The following is a 25,357-nucleotide window of genomic DNA, read 5'->3' on the forward strand; positions in this document are numbered from 1 at the left end:
TTCCAAGGACTGCATCCTTGAGTAGGTAAGTCTATCCATTTCTGCACAGTCCAATATTTTCTTATTTTCCCTCCTTCAGATGACATTTTCTTATTTTTCCAATACTGAGCAAATGCAATTCTTGCTGCTGTTAACATGTGTAACATTAAATATACACTTTCTTTATCTTTATAAAGGAATGCCTTTCTGAGCGCCCCACCTCCCAGCCAGTTCCACACATGGTGCAGTGGCAGGATCGAAGTAGAGCCCCACTTGGCATAGGCCGGCACCCGCGGCCTCACCTCCAGCCCAGGTGGCTGCCCACGTGTGGGAGCCTCCCAGAGACACCTCCTCCTGCTCCTCCACCTTCAGGAAACCTGTCTGGGCAGGGCTGGCCTTGGGCTGGCTTAGTGGGGAATCCACACAGCTGCTGGGAGAGGCTCCTGTCAGAGTGGCATCCAGGCAGCCCCACCTGTTGGGCTCTTTAAATCCCGCCTGGCTGGGCTCCGGGGCTCAGACGCAGCAGCTCCACCAGCACTATGAAGGCTCGGGGGCTCCTCCTAGCCCTGGCACTGCTTGCCCTGGGCACCCAGGGGGCTTCCTTGGCTGGCAAAGGGGACACAGGTGAGTGCTGAGGAGTGTCACGTCTCTGAACAGGTGTAGCCTCTTCTGGGATGGAAAAGGAAAGGTTGCTCTGGGGCTGCACACCCCTACACCCCTGTGTGCATGTACACAGGTATGCCCCCCCCCCCCGTGCACTGCTTCCTAGCTGCATTTCTTTCAGCAGCCCGAAGTGTCTTGCTCTGTGGCTGGGCTTGTGGCGCTGGAAGTGATCTGAGCCCTGCAGTCTCAGATCCTGCCCTGGATCTTAGCTGCTGTGCCCAGAACTAGCTATGTGGTGAGCCCTTGTGGGTGTCCCCAGGCCCCCAAACTCACTTAGAGCTGGAGGGTCTCTGCTTTCCTTGCACAGATCCTGGAAGTCTTCTGGGATGGAAGAATCTGTCTTTTTCCGAAGACGGTCCTCAGGGTGGCACCAACGCATTAGGATGGCATCGAAAGCTTAGCCTGTGTCTGTGTAATTTTTTTGACTAAACCATAGTTCTTTCTCTTCACCCTGGACTGGAGTTGATTGTGGTGGGCACATATATATTTGTCTATGTTTGTGAACATTATTCATTCCAGCAATGCCAGAGGCTACTCAAGGATGCAGACCTTGGAAAAGATACAGACAGACAGATATAGAAGATAGATGATAGATAGATAGATGAATAAATAGATATAGATAGACGGATGAATAGATAGATATAGCTATATAGATAGATGATAGATAGATGAAGATAGATAGATAGATAGATAGATAGATAGATAGATAGATAGATAGATAGATAGATAGATAGATAGATAGATAGATGGATAGATAGATGGATAGATAGATAATAGATGATAGATGATAAATGATGGATTTATTTTATTTATTTATTTATTTTATTAGACTTATATACCGCCCTTCTCCCGCAGGCCTCAGGGCGGTTCACAAGGTTTTTTAAAAACAATACAACAAGTTACAAAAATTAAAAACAATTAAAATGATTACACTAACCTTGAACTAAAAACCCCAATTACAACTAAAATACAATTAAAACCCCAGTTAATACTCTCAGTCCAGGCCAGAAAGCTCAAAGAGCCAGGTCTTCAGGTCCCGGCAGAATCAATGGAGGTCGGGGGCAGTCCTAAGCTCTATGGGCAGCTGGTTCCAGAGGGCAGGCGCCCCCACTGAGAAGGCCCTCCCCCTGGGTGTTATCCGCCGGCAGTCTTTTACCAGCGGCACCCTGAGAAGACCCTCCCTGTGGGAGCGCACTGGACGAAGGGAGCTTGATGCTGGCAGCAGGTGTTCCCTCAGATATCCCGGACCCAAGCCATTAAGGGCTTTATAGGTCATCACCAGCACCTTGAATCTTGGATGATAAACAGATGATAGATAGAATAGATAGAGATAGATAAATAGATAGATGAATAGATGAGTAGACAGATAGATGAATAGATAGATGAATCCATCAATATCTATCTATCTATCTATCTATCTATCTATCTATCTATCTATCTATCTATCTATCTATCTATCTATCTATCTATCATCTATCTATCTATCTATCTATCTATCTATCTATCTATCTATCTATCTATCTATCTATCTATCTATCTATCTTTATACAATATATTTAGAAACTGCCCATCTTCTCAGTGGTGGGATTCAGCCGGTTTGCACCAGTTTGGCAGAATTGGTAGCTAATTTTTTGTTGCCCAGGCCCAGAATGGACTTCTAGAAGCGGCATCCACACAGAGAACCGGTTCTTCACCTATTTGAATCCCAACACTGCATCTTCTTCATAGATGGATGGTGTGGAATTCTGACCTTCTTCTGGGGTTCAAGAGTGGGAGGTTCCCCTTGCCTCCCTTTCCTTCTTTATTCTTTCCTAACAGCCCTATGAATAAGCTTAAAATCTGGGGGGGGGATTCCCCAAGACCCTCTCTAGAGATCCCAGGAGCTTTCACCCAAATATTCAACTGCCCATATCAAAAATTAGGGCAGGGTCCCTATTCAGTCATTGGTGTAGCTGGTAGCAATTGCTAAAACCTTGGTGAGACATTATCCATTTATCCATCCATCCATCCATCCATCCACCAATTGATCAATCAATCCATAAATCTACCAATCCATCAATTCATCAGTCCATCAATTCATCAACCCATCGGTCCATGAGACCACCAATCCATCCATCAGTCAATCAATTCCTGCTCAGCTGACTGCTGGATGGGCTGGATCTGTCCTCTCATTGTCCAGAGGAGTTGGAAAAAGCTACGTAGATGAACGGGGAGGATTCTTGGACAAAACAGTTTCAAAGTAGAATTAACCCCCCAGAGTCTCTTCTCCAAAAATGGAGCCCCCCCCCAACCTCCTCCTTCTTCTCTCCCTCTGCTTCACTTCTCCTCCGTGCTTTGCAGCCAAGGACGGCTACTGCTACAACCTGCCCCCCTTGGGAGACGTCTTTGACGCCCAGGATTGCACCGCCTGCCAGAAGAACGCGTCCTGCTCCACCTGTGCCAAGGATGACCATTGCCCAGGCACCCAGAAGTGCTGCCCGGGAGACTGTGGCTACGTCTGCGAGGAAGCCATTATGGGTGAGATGCCCTCTCAACCTGCTGTTCGCCTGTCTTTTTCCTGTCCAGAAAAAGGAGTGGGAGGGTGGTCTCAGAAGCCCCCTCCCAAGCCTCTGTTGCTTTTAAGACCTCCCAGTCAGGTCATGGTTTGAGAACTCTTCCTTGGTTCACATTCAGTTTGGGTAGAATAAATCGAGGGGTCCTGGGTGCTCTCTGGGCTGGATGGCTTTCTGGCAGATGTTTCATGACCCAACTAGGAAACATCATCAGGGTGAGAAGTGGGGAGGAAGAGGAGGAGGACTGTGGGGTCCTGGATGCTCTCTGAGCTGGGTTGTTTCGTTGCAGACGTTTCATGACCCAACTAGATAACATCATCAGTGCTAGAAGGGAGGGGGGTTTGCAGAGAGGAGGAGGAGGAGGAAGAGGATAACGACTATGGTGCTCTCTGGGCTGGGTGGTTTCTGGCAGATGTTTCATGACCCAATTAGGAAACATCATCAGTGTTAGAAGGGAGTGGGGTTTGTGGAGGGCAGGAGGAGGAGGAGGAGGACAACGACTATGGAGTCCTTGTTGCTTTCTGAGCTTGGTGGTTTTGTGGCAGACGTTTCATGACCCAACTAGGGAACGTCATCAATGCTGGTAAAGAGTGGGCTTTGCTTTCACTTTATATTCCAGCCTCTTGCCCTGGGGTGATCTTAGAGGTTCTTCAGTCGAGCTGTTTACTATTTCTTGATTGAGGTATACCTTACTTGATTGTTGGTCTGATGTTCACTTTGGAGTTAATCTCTGCTCATCTGGGTGCTGATGGCTGGTGGGGAAGAAACAGGCTTTCCTTGGTTCAGGAAGTGTCCTCAGTCCCTCCTGTTTGGAAGAGGCCCCAGAGGCCCCACGGTCCGGCTGTCCTCAGCAGAGCCAAACTGGGCCAGATGTCTTGGTCGAGCAGGGTGGGGTGGGCTGCAGCTCCCAAGATGGACTTCCTGCTTCCGGCAAGTTGCAGGTATGAAACTGGGTGGCCCCAGGAGGACAAAAAACTGGTCTCCAGCTCCAGCTCCAATCCTGTCGGCCTCCAGGGATCAGCAAGAAGCGAGGGACCACAGCTCAGCAGAGACGGCACCAGGGGGGCAGGAGGGACTCCTGGCTGGGTGCCAGATCTCCTTTGTGGAGCATCACGATGGCTGCATTTGGCCCACGGGGGGCAGTTCTTGTGGGCTGAGCCTGGCCCAACCGAAGCCGAAGCAGAAATGAACGGGGCAGAGTGGGGTGGCCTATGGGTGGTCCTTGCGAGCTTACGGAGTTCGTTTCGGGACGGTTCAAAGTTATAAAGCACCACTGAAAAACTGACTTATGACCAGTTGCACACTTACAGCTGTTGCAGCATCCCCACAGGGAAACCTCTGATTTCTCTACTCTGAGTTGAGGGGGGGGGCTTGTGGGGGGGGCTGTCCCAGAGGTGCTTTTGCAAAAGGCAACTGGACTTTTTCCTTGGAAGCATTTCGCTTCTCATCCAAGCAGCTTCTCCTGTGAATTCAGAGGTTAGAACGGCAGAAGCCTCTTAACAGAACAAGAGAATAGGAAGGTCTCCTTCTTGGGGGTCCTCTAATCCAATCCCCCCCTGCCCCCCCCAAGCAGGAGACCCGATACCATTCCTTTCAAGTGGCGGTCCAGTCTCTTTTTAAAAGCCTCCAGATTCTTGGATGAGAAGCAAAAGCTTTTCAAGGGGGAGGGGGACTCAAGAAAGTCCAGGTGACTTTTGAAAAAGCCCCTCTGGGACCCCCCCCACCAGCTGCAGGGGCAGCTATGCCCAGTGTCTGCTCCCCTGCAGAAACCCAGCTCCTTTGCAAGGCTTGCATGGCAACTTCCTTGCCTGCCTCAGGCTGAAGGGGGAGGGGGGAGGGAGGGGGGAGGATTTGGCTCTGGGAGGGGGGTTAAGAGTGCTGATACCTGCCCTCCCCCCCATACTTCTGTATTGCACGCCTGGCATTTCTTCCAGTTTCTGGGATTAGTGCTGCAAGGGAAGCTCCCTGATGCGTCATCGTGGCCAAGGCGGGGCCGGGTGGCTGTTGACCAAGCCGGGGCAGGCGGCCAGGGCGGCATTCCTGGAGGTTGCATTCGTTCCAGCCTCACCGCTTCGCCTCATGGAGCTACCCAGCCTGCTTGGCTCCTTGACTTTGCTTGGACGGCTGTGGAGATTTGTTTATCCCTCACTTGCTCCTTCCTCCGCTCCTTCCTCTTTCCCTCTCAGCTTTCTGAGAGTCTAGAGAAAAAAAGGACTAGGGCCGACCTGAGAGCAGTATTTCATTATTTGAGGGGGCTGCCACAAAGAGGATGGAGTCCACCTCTTCTCCAAAGCCCCTGAAGGCAGGAGAAGAAGCAAGGGATGGAAACTGACCAAAGAGAGAAGCAACCTGGAACTAAGGAGAAACTTCCTGGCCGTGAGGACAATTAACCAGTGGAACGGCTTGCCTCTGGAAATTGTGGGTGCTCCATCACTGGAGGTTTTTAAGAAGAGGTTGGACAGCCATTTGTCTGGAATGGTATGGGGTCTCCACCATTGGAGGTGGAACTAGAAGACCTCCAGGTCCCTTCCAGTTCTATTCGGATAGATAGATAGATAGATAGATAGATAGATAGATAGATAGATAGATAGATAGATAGATAGATAGATAGATAGATAGATAGATAGACAGACAGACAGAAAGATAGATGAATAATGATAGATACATGAATAGAAGATAGATAGATGATAGATAGATAGATGAATAGAAGATAGACAGATGAATAGTCAATAGATAGATAGATAGATAGATAGATAGATGAGTAGATGATAGATAGATAGATAGATATAGATAGATAGATAGATAGATAGATAGATAGATAGATAGATAGATAGATAGATATGGATGGATAGATAGATAGATAGATAGATAGATAGATAGATAGATAGATGAGTAGATGATAGATAGATAGATAGATAGATAGATAGATAGATGAGTAGATGATAGATAGATAGATAGATAGATAGATAGATAGATAGATAGGATGAACGGTTGCAGGGATTAGGTATGGCCAGTCTAGAGAAAAGAAAGACAGATGTGTAGTGGAATGTAGTCTGGATTCCCAGGCAGGAGAGGCTGCATTCCAGAAAGCAAAGAGGCAGCAGATAGTTTGGTTGGGAGGAAGAGAGTTAAGACGGATCCTCCCTAGAGATGCTCAGAGTATTATCTATAATATGCATATAGTTCCTTTAGTATGGCAAGAGTCTGTCTACAAGTGGGGAACCATAAAGGAAATTACTTGGAAGTAACTAGATGTATATTTATGGAGATTCCCAGTCATCCAGGTCACAGTTGTCCCAAAGGTGCTTTTTCAAGAGGCCACTGGACTTTCTTGTTTTTCTTTGAAGATGTTTCTAAGAAGCTTCTTCACTCTGACTGGATGGTGGGAAATGGAAGTATTTATACTCCTTGCAGACAGCTGGTCATTTGCATTCTTTTAGAGGGTCATTGAGGCCACTTGGAGGTTTACCTGTGTCCTCAGGGTCACCTGAGTACTGCAGATGTGTGTGCAGCCTTCTTGGCTGCAGGATTTTTTCGGTCCTGTATCCATTCATTGTTGCCCACCATCCAGTCAGAACCTGAGGAAGCTTCTTGGATGAGAAGCGAAACGCCTTCAAAGAAAAAGAAGAAAGTCCAGTTGCCTCATTGAAAAGCATATTTGAGATAACTCACCAAACCTTCTCCTGCAAAAGATCTTCCCCCTCCTTTCTGAGAAGGTGGATGTCATGCATTTTTCCTCCTCCCATTGGTTGTATTATTATTATTATTATTATTATTATTATTATTATTATTATTATTATTATTATTATTATTATTATTATTATTATTATTATTATTATTATTATTATTATAAAACTTTTATTCATAAAACATGAAACCCAGTTAACTGAACACTCAAATTGACTGGCGCTGATGGTTAACACGGGTTGCTGCCAGCATCCTAGGTATCAACCAGGTATCTCCTTAAAATGTAAGATGTTCCGAGTAGCACAGTTTTTTGTAGCTTTGCTGGAGTTATTTCAGGAAGCTGCAATTTCTTGATGTGTTTTGTAAAGTTTTTGGACATAGTTTCCAGTGCCCTGATGACAATGGGTATCACGCATTTCATCCATAATCGTGCAGTTTTGATGGCCAGGTCATGGTATTTCGTAATTTTTCCCAGTTCTTTTTCTTCAACTCTGGCATCTCCTGGTACAGCGATATCAATCAGCTGTACGCTTCGGTTCTCTACAACTGTGATATCTGGCGTGTTGTGTTCCAAATGGCGATCTGTCTGTATTCAGAAGTCCCACAAGATCTTCATCCTCTTATTCTCAACTTTTTCCATATTATTATTATTATTATTATCATCATCATTATTATTATTATTATTATTATTATTATTATTATTATTATTATTATTATTATTATTATTATTATTATTATTATTATTATTATTATTATTATTACTATTATTCGCACAGTCAGCCAGATGTTCAGACTGGATTTGGCATTTTTGTCTGCCTATCGAGTCCTTACCAAGGACCTGGGATAGGCAGATGTGGATGTTTGATGACATTATAGATATCGTTGCAGGATGGAAGCAGTTCCTAGTAAGGCCACCTTTTACAATTGACTAATGGGGCATTGACAAATTCGCCATTAGTCAATTGCAAAAGGCAGCCTTATTAGGAACTGCTTCCATCCTGCAATGATATGTATAATACTATCAAACATCCACATCTGCCTATCCTAGGTTGTTGTTGTTATTATTTTGTTCCTTTGCACGTACACTGAGAGCTTCTGCGCTGGAGACATATTCCTTGTGTGTCTAATCATACTTGGCCAAATAAAGTATTCAATTCAATTCAATTCGATGACCACAGGTGGAGGCTTTGGCCCCAAGATGGCGCCACCTACAGCAACCTCAGTGAAATGCTCTCGAGTCTTCCGGTATTTGATGTTCTTTTGTATTTTTTGTAACTCACTGCAGAATATACATACATAAAAAAACGAGCTTCTAAATATCAGGGGACTTTCCAGGAATATTTCTCCTCCTAGAGGGCTTCTAGAGATGATTTTCCTTTGTCTCCTGTCTCACCTTGGATCTCTCTGGCTGTTGCAGATGTTTGCCAGCTGCCCTCCGTCTGTGGCATCTGTAAGGCGATGTTCCCACGCTTCTTCTTCAATGTTACCACTCAAAAATGCGAGCAATTCGTCTATGGTGGCTGCGGTGGCAACAAGAACAATTTTGAATCTGAAAATCAGTGCCTCAAAATGTGTCGGTCGACCAAGGGTGAGTACTAACCTCTCGCCAGCTGAAAGCAAATATTAGGAGGCTCCCAAAGGTAGACAGTTGAAGGCCCTTCTCTTGGGCCTAGCAGGACACCACTGATGGTCCTCCAGATCTTCTTTGGAGCTACACGGCTCTTCCTTTTGAGGCCACCTCCCAGTTGGTGATGATATGGATGATTTGAAATAATTTCAACTTCTGGCAGATGGCCATCAATCAAGTCCTGCTCATCATAGCACCAAATTGGTCTGCTAACCATTTTGACTCGTTCCTAGCCCACGGCTCAAAACAGAATAGCAGAGTCGGAAGGGACCGTCAAGGTCTTCAAGTCCAACCCGCTGCTCAAATGGGAGACCCTAACCCATTTCAACCGTCTCTTCTTGAAAATCTAGCATGGTGAAGCACTCACCACTTCTAAAGGTAAACCATTCCATTGATTAATTGTTCTTTCTCTAGAAATTTCTTAGTTCTAAGGTTGAATCTCTCCTTGATTAGTTTCCATCCATGGCTTCTTGTCCTGCCCTCAGGGGCTTTGGAGAATAGAGAGGTGGACCTCCCTCTTCTCTGTGACAGCCCCTCAAATATTGAAACTACTGTACCCCTGGTTCTTTGCTTCTTTCCACATTCAAAGTAGTGTTGTCCATCACTGAACTCAATTTTTTGCTGTAGATCAGGGCTCTTCAAGCTTGGTCGTTTTATGACTTGTGGACTTCAACTCCCAGAATTCTCCAGCCACAAGTCATAAAAGGGCCAAGTATGAAGACCCCTGCTGTAGATACTGCTTAGTCATTCATTGATCTTGCTAGGATCTGCTCTCCTGGGTCATTCTAGTTTGGGGAGACTGGACACTGTTTCCAAGAAACCTCTGCCTGCATAATGTCTGACCGGTGCTTTCTGAAGGGTTGGTCAGGTTTTACACGAGGTCCTTATAAATGGGTCTTTAGAGCTTTGTGGAAGATCACCAGGCTTATTTTTGAAAACAGGACCAGCAATCTTTCTCTCTGTTTGCCTGAGAAGCTTGCTGCTCCAAGGACTTCCATGCACTTATGGGTTTTGACCCACACAACCTTTACCACCCCCAAGGCCTGCAGCCCATCGGTCAGAGTGGGTATGCATGCTGGGCATAAGATCTCAAGGCAACCTCTTCAAAGTCTGCATCCTCTTAGTTGAGCAAGTTGGTTCTGAGTAGTGGTTTGCACCTGCTCAGTCCACATGAAAATGGACTGGGGTGACATGACAGCGGTCTTTCAATATTTGAGGGGCTTCCTCAAAGAAGAGGAGGGCCAACCTGTTCTCCAAAGCCCCTGAAGGCTGGACAAGAAGCAACAGATGGAAACTAGTCAAGGAGAGAAGCAACTTGGAACTAAGGAGTGAGAACAATTAACCAGTGGAATGAGTGGCCTCCAGAAGTTGTAGGTGCTCCAACACTGGAGGTTTTCAAGAAGAGATTGGATAACCATCTGTCTGAAATGATGTAGAGTCGCCTGCTTGGACTGGGGGGGTTGGACTATAAGCCCTCCAAGATCTCTTCCAGCTCTGTTATTCTGTTACTCTGCATACCACAAGCAATGCCTGGTGGGAAAGTTAACAGAACCGGGCCCCTTCCTTGACCCACCCTCCATTGAAAGAGGAAGGTGACCATCAGTGGGCAGCAGATAAGGCCTTCATCCAAGGCTTAGCGCAGTTTGTGCCAGTCTCATCTCTTGAGGCTTGACTGGTGGGAGATCACGAAGACAGCTGTGGCCAGGGTGGTCAACACTTGTCTGGTTGAGTGAGTTACATCATGCCAGGCAGGGCTTCCTGGTTGGGTGGCTTGTCCTGGGACAGACTATCCGGTAGCCCTTTCATGCTGAGGGGCCGTGGGGCAGCTGGGGAGGCCTGCCCCCCCCTTGCAATTTGCCCCTGGATTGTCCATCCAAGGACACTCTGTTGACACAGATCTTGTTTTATTTACACCAGGGGTGTTCAACCTGGACAACTTTAGGACCTTTGCTGGCTGGGGAATTCTGGGAATTGAAGTCCACAGGTCTTAAAGTTGCCTAGGTTAGAGACCCCCTGATTTAGGGCCAATATTCCTTTTGGAGATTGGACACAAGACTGAAGTCCACAAGTTTTAAAGTTGCCGGGATTGGACACCTCTGTTTCACAGTTTTCGCACAGTGGGCATCTCCCCTGCTATTTTAAACCTAGGATGCAACGTTCCTGTGTTTCTTGATGACTTTGTTGCCAATATCCAGGATAGTCGCTGTTGCCTCCATACTCTGACCCGCCCTCTTTCCATTTCCAGGGACTGTCTAACCGTCGGCCGGAACAGAGATGGCAAAAATCACCACAGTGGACTCCCAGCTCAGCTGCTTTCCTGGACCCCTGACTCTGCCGCCGAGATAGGACAAGGACGACGCCTCTGAGTGGCTGAAGACCCCTTGCTTCTTTCCCCCTCCCCCCAATGCCCCTCCATACCGTCCGCTTTGTGTGTCTGTGCAAAGGACACTTTCTCCCACTCCCTGGGCTGGACCCGGTTGGCGTGTCCCTCCCCTTAAAGAGGTTCATGTCCCTTTACATGCGTGTTAAGGAAGGGTGGTTCTCTGTACCCCCCCCCCAGTTTAGATGGGGGGACTGCCAGTCCTGGGTAGCCTGGCCAGAGGGGGCTCCTTCTCACTGCCTCTCCGCTTGACCACAGGAAAGTTCTCGCTTACCGGGCAGTGGGGTCTCAAGAGAAAGGGGGATAGAGGGGGCCCCAAGCACAGGGGGGGCCTTGGCCCTTGGGGACCCAACTTGGCTGCAGCAGGGCCAAAGCTTCCACCTTCAGAGGTGGGGGGGCAGCCTTGAGTCAGCCTAGGCACAAAATGGCCGCATCTTGATTCAGGAAGCCCCAATTCTGGGGAAAGAGGAAGGGGAAGTCAGGCAGGCCATGGCTGAAGGGGGGCTGGAAGCCGGAGACCCTCCTGGACCCTCACTGCTCAATCTTTCCCAGCCCAAAGTGCCTTACAGGGTGGTGTGTGTGTGTGTGTGTGTGTGTGTGTGTCTGTTTCTGCATGCGTGCTATCCTGGGGGAGAGTTGGGATAGAAGGCTGATCAATGAATGCATGAATGAATGAATGAATGCATGAATGAATGAATGAATGAATGAATGAATGAATGAATGAATGAATCAATCAATCAATCAATCAATCAATCAATCCAACCCCAAACTGTTCCCTATAGGGCTCTTCTGGTACATAATGAAAGACAACATTAAAGACACTGAAACTCCAACCAACGGTGTTAACCTGGGTGTGTGAGAGTTTGTTTCGTGTTTGGTCAGTTGATGGGCAGCTGGCAAGGAGGAGCCAAAGGGAGCAGCGTCCAGCAGCCCAGCAGGAGTGGCACGAGCAGTGGGCAAGGAGGAGGTGGGGGGATAAGGAAGGAGGAGGAGGAGGAGGAGGAAGGGAGGAAGGAGGAAGGAAAAGAAATAATAGCATAACAGAGCTGGAAGGAAACCTGGAGGTCTTCTAGTCCAACCCCAAGGTCAAGCAGGAGACCCTATACCCATGGTGGCAAACCTATGGCACGCGTGCCACAGGTGGCACGCAGAGCCCTCTCTATGGGCACACACGCTGTCGTCCCAGTCCTAGGCCTTTAGTTGGGTTTTATAAAACCTTTTTGCTTTAGGCCTCCGCTGCTGTGCCGGCTCAATCAATCAATCAATCAATTTCAACTTCTCGCGGAATAAAAGAGATCTCGCAAAGTTGGAATTGATTGATTGAACTTTTTAGTCCCACCCAGTCTGCCGCTACCACTGCAGCCATGCCCACCCAATGGGCCACACCCACTCAATGGGCCACGCCCACCCATTGGGCCACGCCCACCCAGCTCCTGACGATACATAAGTGGGTTTTGGGTTGCAGTTTGGTCACTCGGTGTCTGAAAGGTTCGCCATCACTGCCCTATACCATTCCAGACAAGCGGTTGTCCAGTCTCCTCTTGAAAACCTACAGTGATGAAGCAACCACAACCTCTGGGGGCAACTTCTGTTCCACTGGTCAATTGGAGGGGAGGGGGGAGGAGAAAAAAGGAAGAGGAGGAAGAGGAATGGGGAAGGAGGAGGAGAACATGACATGATAGCAGTCTTCCAATATTTGGGGGGCTGTCACAGAGAAGGGGGGGTCCATTCTCCAAAGCGCCCGAGGGCAGGACAAGAAGCAACGGATGGAAACCGACCAAGGAGAGAAGCAACCTGGAACTAAGGAGGAATTTCCTGACAGTTAGGACAATTAATCAGTGGAACTACCTGCCTCCAGAAGCTGTGGATGCTCCAACACTGGAGGTTTTTAAGAAGAGACTGGACAGCCATGGTGTAGGGTTTCCTGCCTGAGCAGGGAGTTGGACTAGATGACCTCCAGGGTCCCTTCCAACTCTGTCATTCTGTTATTCAGTAATTTCGAGGAAGGGGAAATGGACAGCCAACATTTCTGGGAGATCCTCTCTTAGCCTCACTTCTTCCACAAGTTCATTAGAAGGTAGCATTCCCCCCCCCCCACACACTAATTTGCATTATTGGGAGTAAGTGAGAGGGAAATGTGGCAAAAGCTTGCAATTTGCATGGGGGTTTGTGGCAGAGAAACTGTGGCCTGGGAGGCTGGGCCTGGACTCCCCTCCCTCCCTCCCTCCCTCCCTCCCTCCCTCTTCTTCGATTGTGTCCTGAGCCGAGCTGGGGAAAGCCCAAGGTCTCTCACCCCCCTGAACATGGTCAGAGAATCCTTGGGTTGGGAGGGGGGCACCGGGAGGTCTTCTACTCCAGCCCCGGCCCAGGGCAGGGACCCTCACAGCAATGGCTGCCATCCTTTGCTTGAAACCCTCCAGTGAGGGAGGCTGTTGGCAAGAGCGCCAAGGCTTCCTCAAGAGGGATGCAAAGTGGGGCTGCTGCCCCCCTGCCCCCCACCGAGATGGTCAGTCCAAGTCGAGATGGTTGCAAAAATGAAACACTGCAGGGGATTTGGGCGAGAGAAAAAGATCTTTTATTGGGGAGGGGCTCGTCTCCGTCAGAGGGGGGAGCAAGAAGATGACCCGGGAGCAGGAACAGGCAGAGGAGCAAAGACCCCTCAGACGGAGGAGGGAGGGAGGGAGGGAGGGAGAGAGGAGGAGTAGGAAGAGCAATGAGGGAAGGAGAGAGGGAGGGAGGAGGAAGGAGGAAGGGGGAGGGAGGGACAGAGGAGAGGAGAAAGGAGGAGGAGCAAGGAGGGAGGGAGGAGGAGGATAAGGAGAGCAGAGTGAGTGAGTGAGTGAGGAGGAGGAGGAGGAGGAGGAGGAAGACTGTCAGCACAGCTAGGTCTTCACTTTGAGGCGGATCCAAGAAGGCCACCCTGAGGCCGGGGCCTTCTCCCTGGGAAAGGATCAGCGGTCCTGTTGAGGGAAAGGAGAGACACTCACCTTGGGGAAGCAGCAGAGACGCCCCCCTAGCAGGGAGGGGCAGAGTCTGGTCCCCCCTCCCGTTTCACTGGCCCTGAGCTTGAGCGAGTGGCAGGAGGACCCCTCCATCACGGAAGAGGCCCCGTCCTGAGGGAGGGGGGGCATCCTCTTCACATTAGGGATTCTTCCCTTCCCATCAGGGGTTTTCCCCTCACCCCCCCTCCAGGCTCCTGTTCTTGTGGTCCAGGCCAAACCCTGCCCCCCCGCCACAGTCAGGACAGGCCTTGAATGCCCCTCCTGGTGCCCAGGAGAAGGTGGGGCCCACATCTAGCATCCGACAGCAATGGGGGGGGGGGCTGGTAAGCCTGAAAGAAGTGAAGCCTCAGGCACTCAATTCCACATCCTCGATCTCCGTCCCCCCCTGCCCCTGAACCAGGAGTTGTACCTTTACACTTCGGCAGACAGTGCCGCAGCCGGTGGGGCAGCAGATCGATCCTTTGCTGCAATCGGCATCTGATTGGCATTGAGTAATGCAGATGCCGTATCCGTGGACCTTGGGACACCGTCTTCGTGGTGCTGCGGGAAAAAGGGACAGCTGAATAACAGGGTAACAGAGTTGGAAGGGACCTTGGAGGTCTTCTAGTCCAACCCCTTGCTCAAGCAGGAGATTCTATACCATTCTGGACAATCGGCTGTCTAATCTCTTCTTTAAAAACTCCAATGTAAATATTGCAGATCATTTTACGAAGGTACAAAGTGCTGTGAAACACAATGCTAATTGTGAAAGAATGTGCATAAGATTGTAAGAGTTATATATTATTCTACCCAAAGGGGAGAATGTTAGGCATATGGTGTTAGCCTACAATGTTGGGTTGAAAATATATTAACCATGATGTTATGTCTTTAAGATGTTAATTGGCCAATGGGTGTGTAAGTGTTCTCATGGCCATAAAGGGGAGCTAGAAACGTAGCTTCTTTCTCTCTCTGAATTCACCGCTCTCTACTATTACTGTTTTTGCTCTGTTACTGTGAACTGTGTATTGACCTCTGGATCGGTAAGAAGACTTTGTATTTTGGATTACTTCTTGGACTGTTACTATTGTGAATGACCTGGAGTGTTTGTTTTTGACTGTGCATTTTTGTTTTTACACCACCTTAAAGTAAACTACTTTTTGCTTTTACAACTCAGTGTACTCTTGTGTGACTCTTACTGCTCTCAGTACCCTTCCTTGTCTGTGCAACTCTTTGGTAGCACAAGGAGACCTCTGCACAACAAAATTCCTTAACAGACCCCACGCTGAGTACGGCTGGTCAGCCAACTACAAATCCATCTGGTGGTGATGCTGTCTAACCCACATTTTTCTGTCTTATTAAGTAGTAGGTTGTGATCTATTTTATCAAATGCCTTACTGAAGTCCAAGTAAATGATATCCACAACATTCCTCTGATCCACTAATTTTGTCACTTGGTCAAAGAATGCAATAAGATTTGTCTGGCATGATCTGTTTTTGACAAAACCGTATTGACTTTTAGTAATGACTTTGTTTGCCTCTAGGTGCTCGCTGATTCATTGTTTGATTATCTTTTCCAGAATCTTCCCAGGTATTGAGGTCAGGCTGATAGGTCTGTAATTTCCTGGATCCATTTTTTTCCTTTTTTTGAAGATGGGAACTACATCAGCTCTTTTCCAGTCCTCTGGTAGTTCCCCAGTGCTCCAGGATCTTTGAAAAATATAGTTCAGTGGTTCTGAGATCACGTCTGCCAGTTCCTTGAGAACCTTGGGGTGTAATCCATCTGGTCCTGGTGATTTGAACTCGTCTAGGCTGGACAGGTGCTCACTTACCATTTTCTTGCCTATCTTAACTTGCCTTTCTATTCTGTTTTTTATGGCACTGGTTTTGGTAGGTTGGACTGTTTTTTCCCTTTGTGTAAAGACAGATACAAAAAATGAATTAAATAGTTCTGCTTTCTCCCTGTTGCTTGTCACCTTCTTGCCACTTGTCACCCACTAATGGACCAATCATTTCCTTCACTTTTTTCTTGTTTTTTACATGTTAAAAGAAGCTTTTTTGTTATTTTTGACTTGGTTGCAAGCCTTAGTTCATTTTGAGCCTTAGCTTTCCTCACTTCGTCTTTGCAGGCACGGGCTATTTGCTGATATTCTGACTTAGTTATGTGCCCCTCTTTCCAATTCTTATACTTGTCCTTTTTATCTTTCAATTTATCAGAGAGTTCTTTATGCAGCCATGCTGGTTTCTTTTGAGAGCTGTTATTTTCCCTCTTTGTTGGTATTGTGCTAGACTGGGCTTTTATTATCTCACTTTTCAAAATTTCCCAAGCTTCTTGAGTTGTTTTCCCCTTGAGGATTTTCATCCATGGAATCCTTCCCAAGCCCTCCCTAAGTTTATTGAAATTAGCTCTTTTAAAGTCCAAGACTCTAGTTTGGCTGTATTCTATTGCTTGTGCTTCCATAATGTTGAATACCAATATTACATGATCACTTCCTCCCAAGGTTCCTGTGGCTTCGTCACCTTCTATCATTTCATCTCTGTTAGGGAGAATTAGATCCAAAATGGCTAATCCCCTAGTTCCCTTCTCTACTTTTTGGGAGAGAAAGTTGTCTGCTAGGTTTGTCAGGAATCTGTTAGATCTTCCACTTGGTGCAGAGTTTGTCTCCCAGTTGATATCAGGGTAGTTAAAGTCCCTTTCTGGCTTTTGCTGGGGGGAAAGCCCGCTTGCGGGGGGGAGTCCACTGTGCCCTGTCTGCAAGATGGTCTGGGACACCACACACCCTCTTCACGACCTGTTTTCCTTGTTCCCTTCCAGGTACCCGAAGCAGGACACCCAGACTCAGCGCCAGCTTTGTTCCATACAGTGTCAACCTTGTGAACTCTCAAGCTTCTTCCTTCCGTTATGTATTCATGATGGACAGTGAATCATATTTTTATGTAGGTCTAGACATATGTTGTGTATAGTATGTTTTTAAATGTGGTGTTATGTATGTGCACACTTTGAGAGCAAGTGACTAAATTTCATTTTTAATGTGTGCCATTGTGCCCACAGGAAAAAATGACAATAAAGGTAATCTAATCTAATCTAATCTAATCTAATCTAATCTAATCTAATCTAATCTAATCTAATCTAATCTAATCTAATCTAACCCAACCCAACCCAACCCAACTTAACCTAACCTAACCTAACCTAACCTAACCTAACCCAATCCAATCCAATCCAATCCAATCCCATCCCATCCCATCCCATCCCATCCCATCCCATCCCATCCCATCCCATCCCATCCAATCCAATCCAATCCAATCCAATCTAATCTAATCTTACCTTCTGGTGCACAGAACTGGATGCAGGTTTCCTTATCCCAAAAGTTGTTGGCATTTCCTCTGCTGCCTTTGTAGAGGAAACTCTCACACATCTCGGAGACGTCGTTGTAGAAGAAGCGGAACTGAAAGGTATCACCAAAGCCAGAATCACTTGGCAATTGGCAGATATCTGGTGGGGGGGGGGAGGAAGAAGATTCTGAGCCTTTGTTTGTTGAAGTGAATTCTGCTGGCCAATAATCAGCCATTAATTCGGCACATGGTGGGAAGGCCAGATTCGTCAGTTATATCTCAAAACCTGCAGCTTGCACTAATATTGTCAGGTCCCCAAATCCTTATTGTCTTCCTTGCCTACTGTATATACTCTTGTGCTTTTGTTTTGGGGCCTGCCATTCTGCTGGGGGGAGGGGGGATATTTCCTTTCGCCTGGGATAACTTTTGCTTTCTACTTTCCTTCTCCCACCTCTATCCCTCGAGAAAGGAATGTGCCTCCCTTATCAGGGAGATGGTGACCGAGCAACGAAACTGGAGAAGACCTTGAGATGCCAACTGTGCCAGTTACCCAAACATCGTGTCACCTGTGGATTGCCTAGATTTCAAAAGGACATTATGACTTTGGTGGGAGGGGGAATATTGCTGGTTCAATTATACCAGAGATTTTCCCCAGACCTCGCCTGGACTTCCCTACTGTCCCCGACTCCTAATAAAAGTTTCCTTTTGAGATGATGCCTGTTTCAAGAGTTCACCTTACTTGGGTGGTTAGCTGAGGTGGACCCTTACAAATATCTTAGAATTGGCACAGCACAGCACAAGTACAATATTAGTACAATTTAAAAAAAGCTCTCCCTTTTTAGGATGCTGCAATCTTGTAATTTGGGATATAGTCGGAGCGATGGAATGGGTCTGAATGTTTACTGGCCGGATGGCCTTCCTGATGCCATGTGGTGTTTGCAGCAGATATTTTTCCTCTGTGCCATAGGAGAGAAACATCTGCCCCTACCTAGGATTGAACTCTCAGCCTTCAGAGTGAGAGGCAAGTGTCTTTACCGCTAGGCCACCATGCCTTTCAGAACAATATTAGTACAATAATCCTTGCTTACCAATTACTCATTCAGGGACCATTTGAAATGAGGACAATGCTTCCCCCTCTGCTCTCAGACAAAAAGATTGGAGAGGGATTTCAAGAGAGCAAGCTGTTTGCTGTTCTACACATCAAAAGCAATGCAATGTGGGAAAGGATCAGGCAATCAAAGAAATGCCTATACAGAAATCACTTCCTTTTTTTCTGCCACTCTCCCACTTTTGCAGAGCAAAAAGATTGGAGAGAAAAGAATTTCAAGAGATTAATCTGTTTGTGTAGAGGGCTTGTGGCTCTCAGTCCTATGCTGCAGTGCGATTGCATTTCTTTTTATGTGTACAAAACAGTAAGCAGGCACGGAAAAAGGTGGTAGAGGTGGTAATTAGGAGGCAAACAGAAGCCCAGAGTGTGAAAATAATTAATAATAATAATAATAATAATAATAATAATAATAATAATAATAATAATAATAATAATAATAATAATAATAATAATAAGTTGGAAGGGACCTTGGAGGTCATCTAGTCCAACCCCCTGCTAAGGCAGGAAACCCTATACCATTTCAGACAAATGGCTGGCCAGTCTCTTCCTAAAGACTTCCAGTGTTGGAGCATTCACCGCTTCTGGAGGCAACTTCTGTTCCACTGGTTAGTTGTTCTAACTGTCAGGAAGTTTCTCCTTAGTTCTAGGTTGCTTCTCTCCTTGACTAGTTTCCATCCATTGCTTCTTGTCCTGCTCTTGTCTCTTTCCAGCCCAAAAACACAATTGTGGTCAAGTGATTTCCCATTTAGAGATGGCTTCACTTAGTGGTGCAGTTGCCGGTCCAAATTAGGATTTTTAAGTGAGGCCTGTCAGTATTACTGAACGGGAGCTGTGGGATCTGACCTACAATTGTAGCTTGTTGAAAATGGTGGATGCAGGACAGGGTGTAAGACCTTCAAACCCAGATAAGGTGTCTGGGTAGAGCAGATTTCACAGTTAGACCTCTCTAAGTCCATGACTTGGCTCATTGCCCACTTCCAGTCATGGCTGAAACCCTACCCTTGCTCCCTGTTCTTACTCAGGGGCTTTTGCAGATGGGACCCCAGAGAGGTCAAGAGAACATCAAGGAGCATCTTCTGGGATTACTCAGCCCAGCAGTTAAGAAGTTGGCCTTGTCAACCAGAAGATTGTCAGTTCAAGACCGAAGCACTGCAAGATGGGGTGAGCTCCTGTTACTTGCTCCAGCTCCTGCCCATCCAGGGGTTTGAAAACATGCAAATGCAAGTAGATTAATAGGTACCACTTCAGAGGGAAGGTAGCAGTGTTCCGTGCACCTCAGGGAATAGTCATTCTGGCTACATGATCATGGAACTGTCCTCGGACAACGCTGGCTCCCTCGGCTAAGAAACATTGATGAGCACCACCCCATAGCTAAACATGACTGGCAGGGGAAACCTTGACCTGAAAGATCCCTAACTAGCTAACTAATTGCTGTGCTACACAAAGAGCTCTAACAATGGAGTCCCTTCAACTGTGACATTTTCCCCAGAGCCTTTCAAGGTTCCCTTTTGCCATTTCCTTCCTCGGGATTTTATTTTGTCCATGGTGCATGATTATTTTTGTAGTAGTAGTAGTAGTAGTAGTAGTAGTAGCAGTAGTAGTAGTAGTAGTTTATTACCCCATGCCATCACTCTGCTGAACACCTGATTCCCACAGAAGTGCCTTAGGCCTAAATATATTTACCCATGTAGTAGGGCTGTATTGCTATTATCTTTCTCATCTTCTCCTCTTTCCTATTACCTTCTCCTACTGGTATCCTATGATTTATCACTTGTATGTATCTTATGATTAATGATTATGATTTATGATCCTTGACCTACCACTTTGTTGTTTGTATGCAAACTGAGAGCTTATGGACCAGAGACAAATTGCTTGTCTGTCACTTGGCCAATAAACTATTCTATTCTATTCTATTTTCTATTTTCTATTTTCTATTTTCTATTTTCTATTTTCTATTTTCTATTTTCTATTTTCTATTTTCTATTATTTTCTATTTTCTATTTTCTATTTTCTATTTTCTATTTCCTATTCTGTTCCGTTCCGTTCCATTCCATTCCATTCCATTCCATTCCATTCCATTCCATTCCATTCCATTCCATTCCATTCCATTCCATTCCATTCTATTCTATTCTATTCTATTCTATTCTATTCTATTCTATTCTATTCTATTCTATTCTATTCTATTCTATTCTATTCTATTCTATTCTATTCTAGTTTCTAGTTTCTAGTTTCTAGTTTCTAGTTTCTAGTTTCTAGTTTCTATTATTATTTTCTATTCTATTCTATATTCCGCTCTGTTCTGTTCTGTTCTGTTCTGTTCTCTCTTCAGAGAGAGCTTTGACATGCAGAGGAGTCTGTAAAATGTTCCAAGAGCCCCAATCCCCCCCACCCCAGCTCAGCCATCTCCCCCACCCCGGGCTTGCTCACCACGGCTGGAACAGGCCTGCAGGCATTCTAGCTGTGTTGCAAAGTTGTTTTTGTTGCCCTTGCAGCCTTGATGGACAAACTTTTCACAGACACCCGCCTGGGAGTTATAGAAGATTCGGATGGAGGACTCATCGCTGCATTTTTGACGATCTGGAGGCAACTGGCAGAAACCTGAAGGTCCCAGAGGGGTTGAAGGGGGTGGGGGTGGGGAGGTCAGTTTTGCCAAAATTGGGAGAGAAAAAAATAGGAGGAAGGAGGATTAGATATGTTCACCAACTTGACTTGTTTATAAAAAAATAATGCAGGCAAGATGAATAGAATAGAATAGAATAGAATAGAATAGAATAGAATAGAATAGAATAGAATAGAATAGAATAGAATAGAATAGAATAGAATAGAATAGAATAGAATAGAATAGAATAGAATATGGAATAAATAAAATAGAATAGAATGGAATGGAATGGAATAGAATATGGAATAAATAGAATAGAAGAATAGAATAGAATAGAATAGAATAGATTTGGAAGGGACCTTGGAGGTCTTCTAGTCCAGCCCCCTGCTCAAGCAGGAGAACCTATACCATTTCAGACAAGTGACTGTCCAGTTTCCTCTTAAAAACCTCCAGGGATGAAGCACCCACAACTTTTGAAGGCAACTTCTGTTCCACTGGTTAATTGTCCTCACTGTTAGGACAATGTTAGGTTTTCTTCTCTCTTTTATTAGTTTCCACCCATTGTTTATCATCCTTTCCTCTGGTGCTTTGGAGAATAATGTGACCCCCTCCTCTTCTTTGTAGCAGCCCCTCAAATACCAGAACGCTGCTATCATGTCTCCCCTATTTCTTCTTTTCTTTAGACTAGCCAGACCCAAGTCCTGCAGCCATTCTTGGTATGTTTTAGTCTCCAGGCTTTTGATCATCTTAGTGGCTCTTCTTTGCATGTTTTCCAAAGTCTCCACATCTTTTTTTGTAATGTGGTGACCAAAACTGGATGCAGGATTCCAGGTGTGGTCCCCGTGGAACCGGTGTCCGAAAGGAGAGGCGTGAGTGCTGCAAAGACTCCTTCACCAGCTCCTGGAGCAAGGGGACGCCAACAATTCTAGTATGTGTGTTTGTGATCCTGAGAATCCACCCCCCCCCGCCATCTGAATTCTTTGCTTGAAGGCGAAGTTGCCTTCACAGCTGAGGTTAGAGGAATGGAAGGGCAGAACAGAAGGAAAGGATATCAAAAATCAAAGTATTTGAATAAGTAGCGGACTTATATGATGTATAACTAGCTTGTAGTTATTTTATTAAGAGTTAAAGTGCGATAGAACTTAATATTTTATTGTTGTTTGCATATTTTAGATTATGTTTGTTCGTATTTTTATACCCTGTATTTAGCTCTGGGAAGTCAGGGAGGGGGGGAGGGGAGGGGAGAGTTGGGGAGGTTTGGGGAGAGGGGAGAGCGGAGGGGGAGGGGAGGGGTTTTGTATTTAAAAATGTACCGTAAAACTTTTCAATAAAAAAAAATCAAAGTATTTTCGTTTGGCTGGGGAAATGGAACAAATCATTGCAGGTGATTGACAAATGGCAGAAACGTTTACAAAGTAAATGAATCCCTCAGTGGGATGTTTACTAAAGGTGGGAAAATGGGTGGATAAATTCCCAGTAGGTCACACCACCGTGCCCTCTGGGTTTGCCCATGAGGGGAACAAGAAAGAGCATCCCCAGAGGACAGAAGCCACCCCAGGAAGTGCCTGGAAAAAGTCCTCATCCACACCAGCAGAAGCTGGTCCCTCTTGAAGGTCATGGATGCGAATCTCCCCCTGCCCCAAAGGCTTAAGAGCACACTGCAACCCAGCCAGAGGGTCTGTGGAGAAGCAGCAGCCGCGGCCAGGTCCTGCAAGCTGTGCCAGCTGGAAAACAGGCCCTGGGAAGGAGAGGGTCTCCCTCGCAGCAGGCCAAGGGGCCAAGCTGACCGCCTGCTTCCTGCCTTGGGAGGGGTGGGAGGCCCCTGCAGGAAAGGAAAGGCACCAGAGCCTGAAACCCACCCCAGAGCTGGGAGGGAGCTTTCTGGAGGACTCCTAGGTCATTGTGGAGGAGAAGTAAGGGAAGGGGGATGTTGGCTGAAACCCACCCCAGAGCAGAAAGGAGTCCCAGCCCATGCAAGCTGGTTTCTCAGGTCCATTTCCCACCAGGGGTTGGCTGAGAGTCTACTTCAGTCTGTAGGGTCTCCTGCTTGAGCAGGGGATTGGACTAGAAGACCCCTAAGGTCCCTCCTAAGGTCCCTGGAGGAGGACGGTTCTTCCACAGAGGTGGAGCAGGCTTCAGTCAAAGTCACCCCTGGGCTGGAAGGGAGCTTTTTGGGATGATGGAGGAGCCATGGATTCCTAGGCTATTGTGGAGGAAAAGTAAGGGAAGGGGAGGTGTTGCCTGAAACCCACCCCAGAGCAGGGGATTGGACTAGAAGACCCCTAAGGTCCCTCCTAAGGTACCTGGAGGAGGACGGTTCTTCCACAGAGGTGGAGCAGGCTTCAGTCAAAGTCGCCCCTGGGCTGGAAGGGAGCTTTTTGGGATGATGGAGGAGCCATGGATTCCTAGGCTATTGTGGAGGAGAAGTAAGGGAAGGGGAGGTGTTGCCTGAAACCCACCCCAGAGCAGAAAGGAGTCCCAGCCCAGCCAAACCGACTTCTCAGGTCCGTTTCCCACCAGGGGTTGGCTGAGGGTCTACTCACTGTTCAGAGGAGCCTGCCTCTGTTGACCACCATCCCCTTCCTCAGCTGCATGGAGGCCAGCAGAGAAGGAGAGGAGCACCGCCACGAGAAGGAGCCAGGCCCACATGGTCTCTCAGGAAGAAGAAGGTCTCTTGCCCAAGGCAGAGGGAGCATATAAAGCTGGAGAAAAGGGCATGGCAGCAATTTAACCGCAGGACTTTGTGGGACTTTCACAATGCAGGGCTTCCTCTGGACAGGAGAGCCAACCCAAGAAGGAGGAAGGACACAGCGGTAGTTTCTAGGAATGCAACAACCTTGAGCAATGATTGAACTGTGTGCACATTGCAATGGTCAGGCTGGAAGGGTGGGGTGAGGTTGGGGTTGGGCTGAGCCCCCTGGACTGTAACGTCCAAAGCAGACTGGCCTGGCTCAAGAGTCCTGGGCTGTGGGGGGTGGGCAGGGTCCCCTTTCCAGAGGATACTAGAAAAGGAGAGGCTGGGAGGAAGTGGAAGAACTCACAGGTTCTCCAAGCTGAAAGAGCTTCTGCTTTGGGGAGGGGCAAGAGATGAACCTCTCTTCGCTCCCTCGTGGACATGGACCTCAAAAAGAGGAAGAGCAGGCAGAAGGTAGGCAAGGACTCACTGGCGGGGACATCTGGGGGCTTCTTCTTCTATATGAAGACACAACGAGAAGGCCACCAAGCTCCTTCAACCAAGCCTAAGCAAGAGGTGGAGGACTCCTTTCTTCTTCATTTTCCCACCCAAGGTGGAACCCCACTTGGTCTCTGCAGGATCTCGGCACCATCAGGCACAACGTTCTCAGCCACAACTTCGTGCTGGCTGGGAATTATGGGTGTCAGGGAGTACCAGACTGGAGGAACTGAATATAACCAGGTACTTTCCACGTCAATGGGAGATATCCTGCTAAGGCCTTTTTAAATTATGTGTGACTGAAAAATGTTTGCTTTCTGTAGGATTTTTTTTAATGCTTTAGATGGTAATTGTACGTCAGAAAAGACCTAAAAAGTGGCAAAGACTTGAAAAAGAAATACTTTTGCTTCTGAGATGTTATAAAAGGTGCATTAGATGCCAGTCCGGTTTTACTCCCACCCTGGGGACGACAATCATTGGTGCCCCTTTCCACGATCTTCTTAAAGCCAGAGTGTCCCAAGCTTAGCAGTTTTAAAATGAGTGGACTTCAACTCTCAGAATTCCTCAGCCAGAACCTTAAAGCTGCCAGGGTTGAAAAACACTGCTGTGACTCAGAGTAGAACATACATTCCAAGTCTGCAATGTAAATCTTGGCTTCCATGTTAGTTTCTTGATGTCAGATGTAGGTACGCAAATAGCACAGTTTGTATCACAACCTGGTGAAGAACATTTTGTTCCACCTTGTTCCACACCATGGATCTGGTGGATCTGTGCCAGGTGAGGGAAAGTCTGCCTCAGATGCACCGTCTTCCGAATCTGGCTGGGAAGCGGGATCTGCCGTTGCTGGACTGCCTCCACCCTCCAGTGCCACATTGCCACGGATGAGGGGCTACGGGAGGGACCCCTCCCTTCAGCCTCAGAGGGGGTCTCCTTGGCAGCATGCAAGCTCTGGAGGGAGGGACACAGCGGACCTGCAAGGCCAAAACTTATGGGGATGCAATGGACACGAGAACGGGTTTCCACACTGTCGGCAGCAAACAGCCTGACCCCAGATCCATCCATCCCTGAAAGAAGAGACAGGTGGAAACGCTCTTCCCCTCGGAAGCACCTGTATTGGGCAGTGGGGGAGAAAGGGGTGCAAGGATGTGATTTGATTATAAATGGGGCTTCATCTGGTACATAGCTGGAATTCTTTCCTGATAGCTTCTTTCACTTTGCTGCAATTTAATGGTGCGAAGGAGCTTATATCTCTGGATCAAAGTCCTGCTCCAGAGGTGCCG

General features: G+C 47.1%; 2 protein-coding genes across 2 annotated transcripts; one reads left to right on the plus strand and one right to left on the minus strand.

The window, feature by feature from the left end:
• Positions 1-370: 370 nt before the first annotated feature.
• LOC308666996 (eppin-like) lies at positions 371-11,720 on the plus strand. Its single transcript, XM_081326036.1, has 4 exons — positions 371-603; positions 2,983-3,159; positions 8,299-8,469; positions 10,754-11,720. The coding sequence occupies exons 1-4, from the start codon at positions 519-521 to the stop codon at positions 10,762-10,764; spliced, it is 444 nt and encodes a 147-aa protein (XP_081182162.1). The 5' UTR covers positions 371-518; the 3' UTR covers positions 10,765-11,720.
• Positions 11,721-13,446: 1,726 nt separating this feature from the next.
• On the minus strand, positions 13,447-23,554 carry LOC308667098 (chelonianin-like; the record flags this gene model as incomplete). Its single annotated transcript, XM_081326196.1, has 5 exons — positions 13,447-13,848; positions 14,300-14,430; positions 17,191-17,358; positions 20,734-20,904; positions 23,449-23,554. The coding sequence occupies 5 exons, from the start codon at positions 23,552-23,554 to the stop codon at positions 13,840-13,842; spliced, it is 585 nt and encodes a 194-aa protein (XP_081182322.1). The 3' UTR covers positions 13,447-13,839.
• Positions 23,555-25,357: the final 1,803 nt, after the last annotated feature.

This window comes from Vipera berus (genome assembly GCF_964194415.1).
Source record: "Vipera berus genome assembly, chromosome: 3".
NCBI lineage: Eukaryota > Metazoa > Chordata > Lepidosauria > Squamata > Viperidae > Vipera > Vipera berus.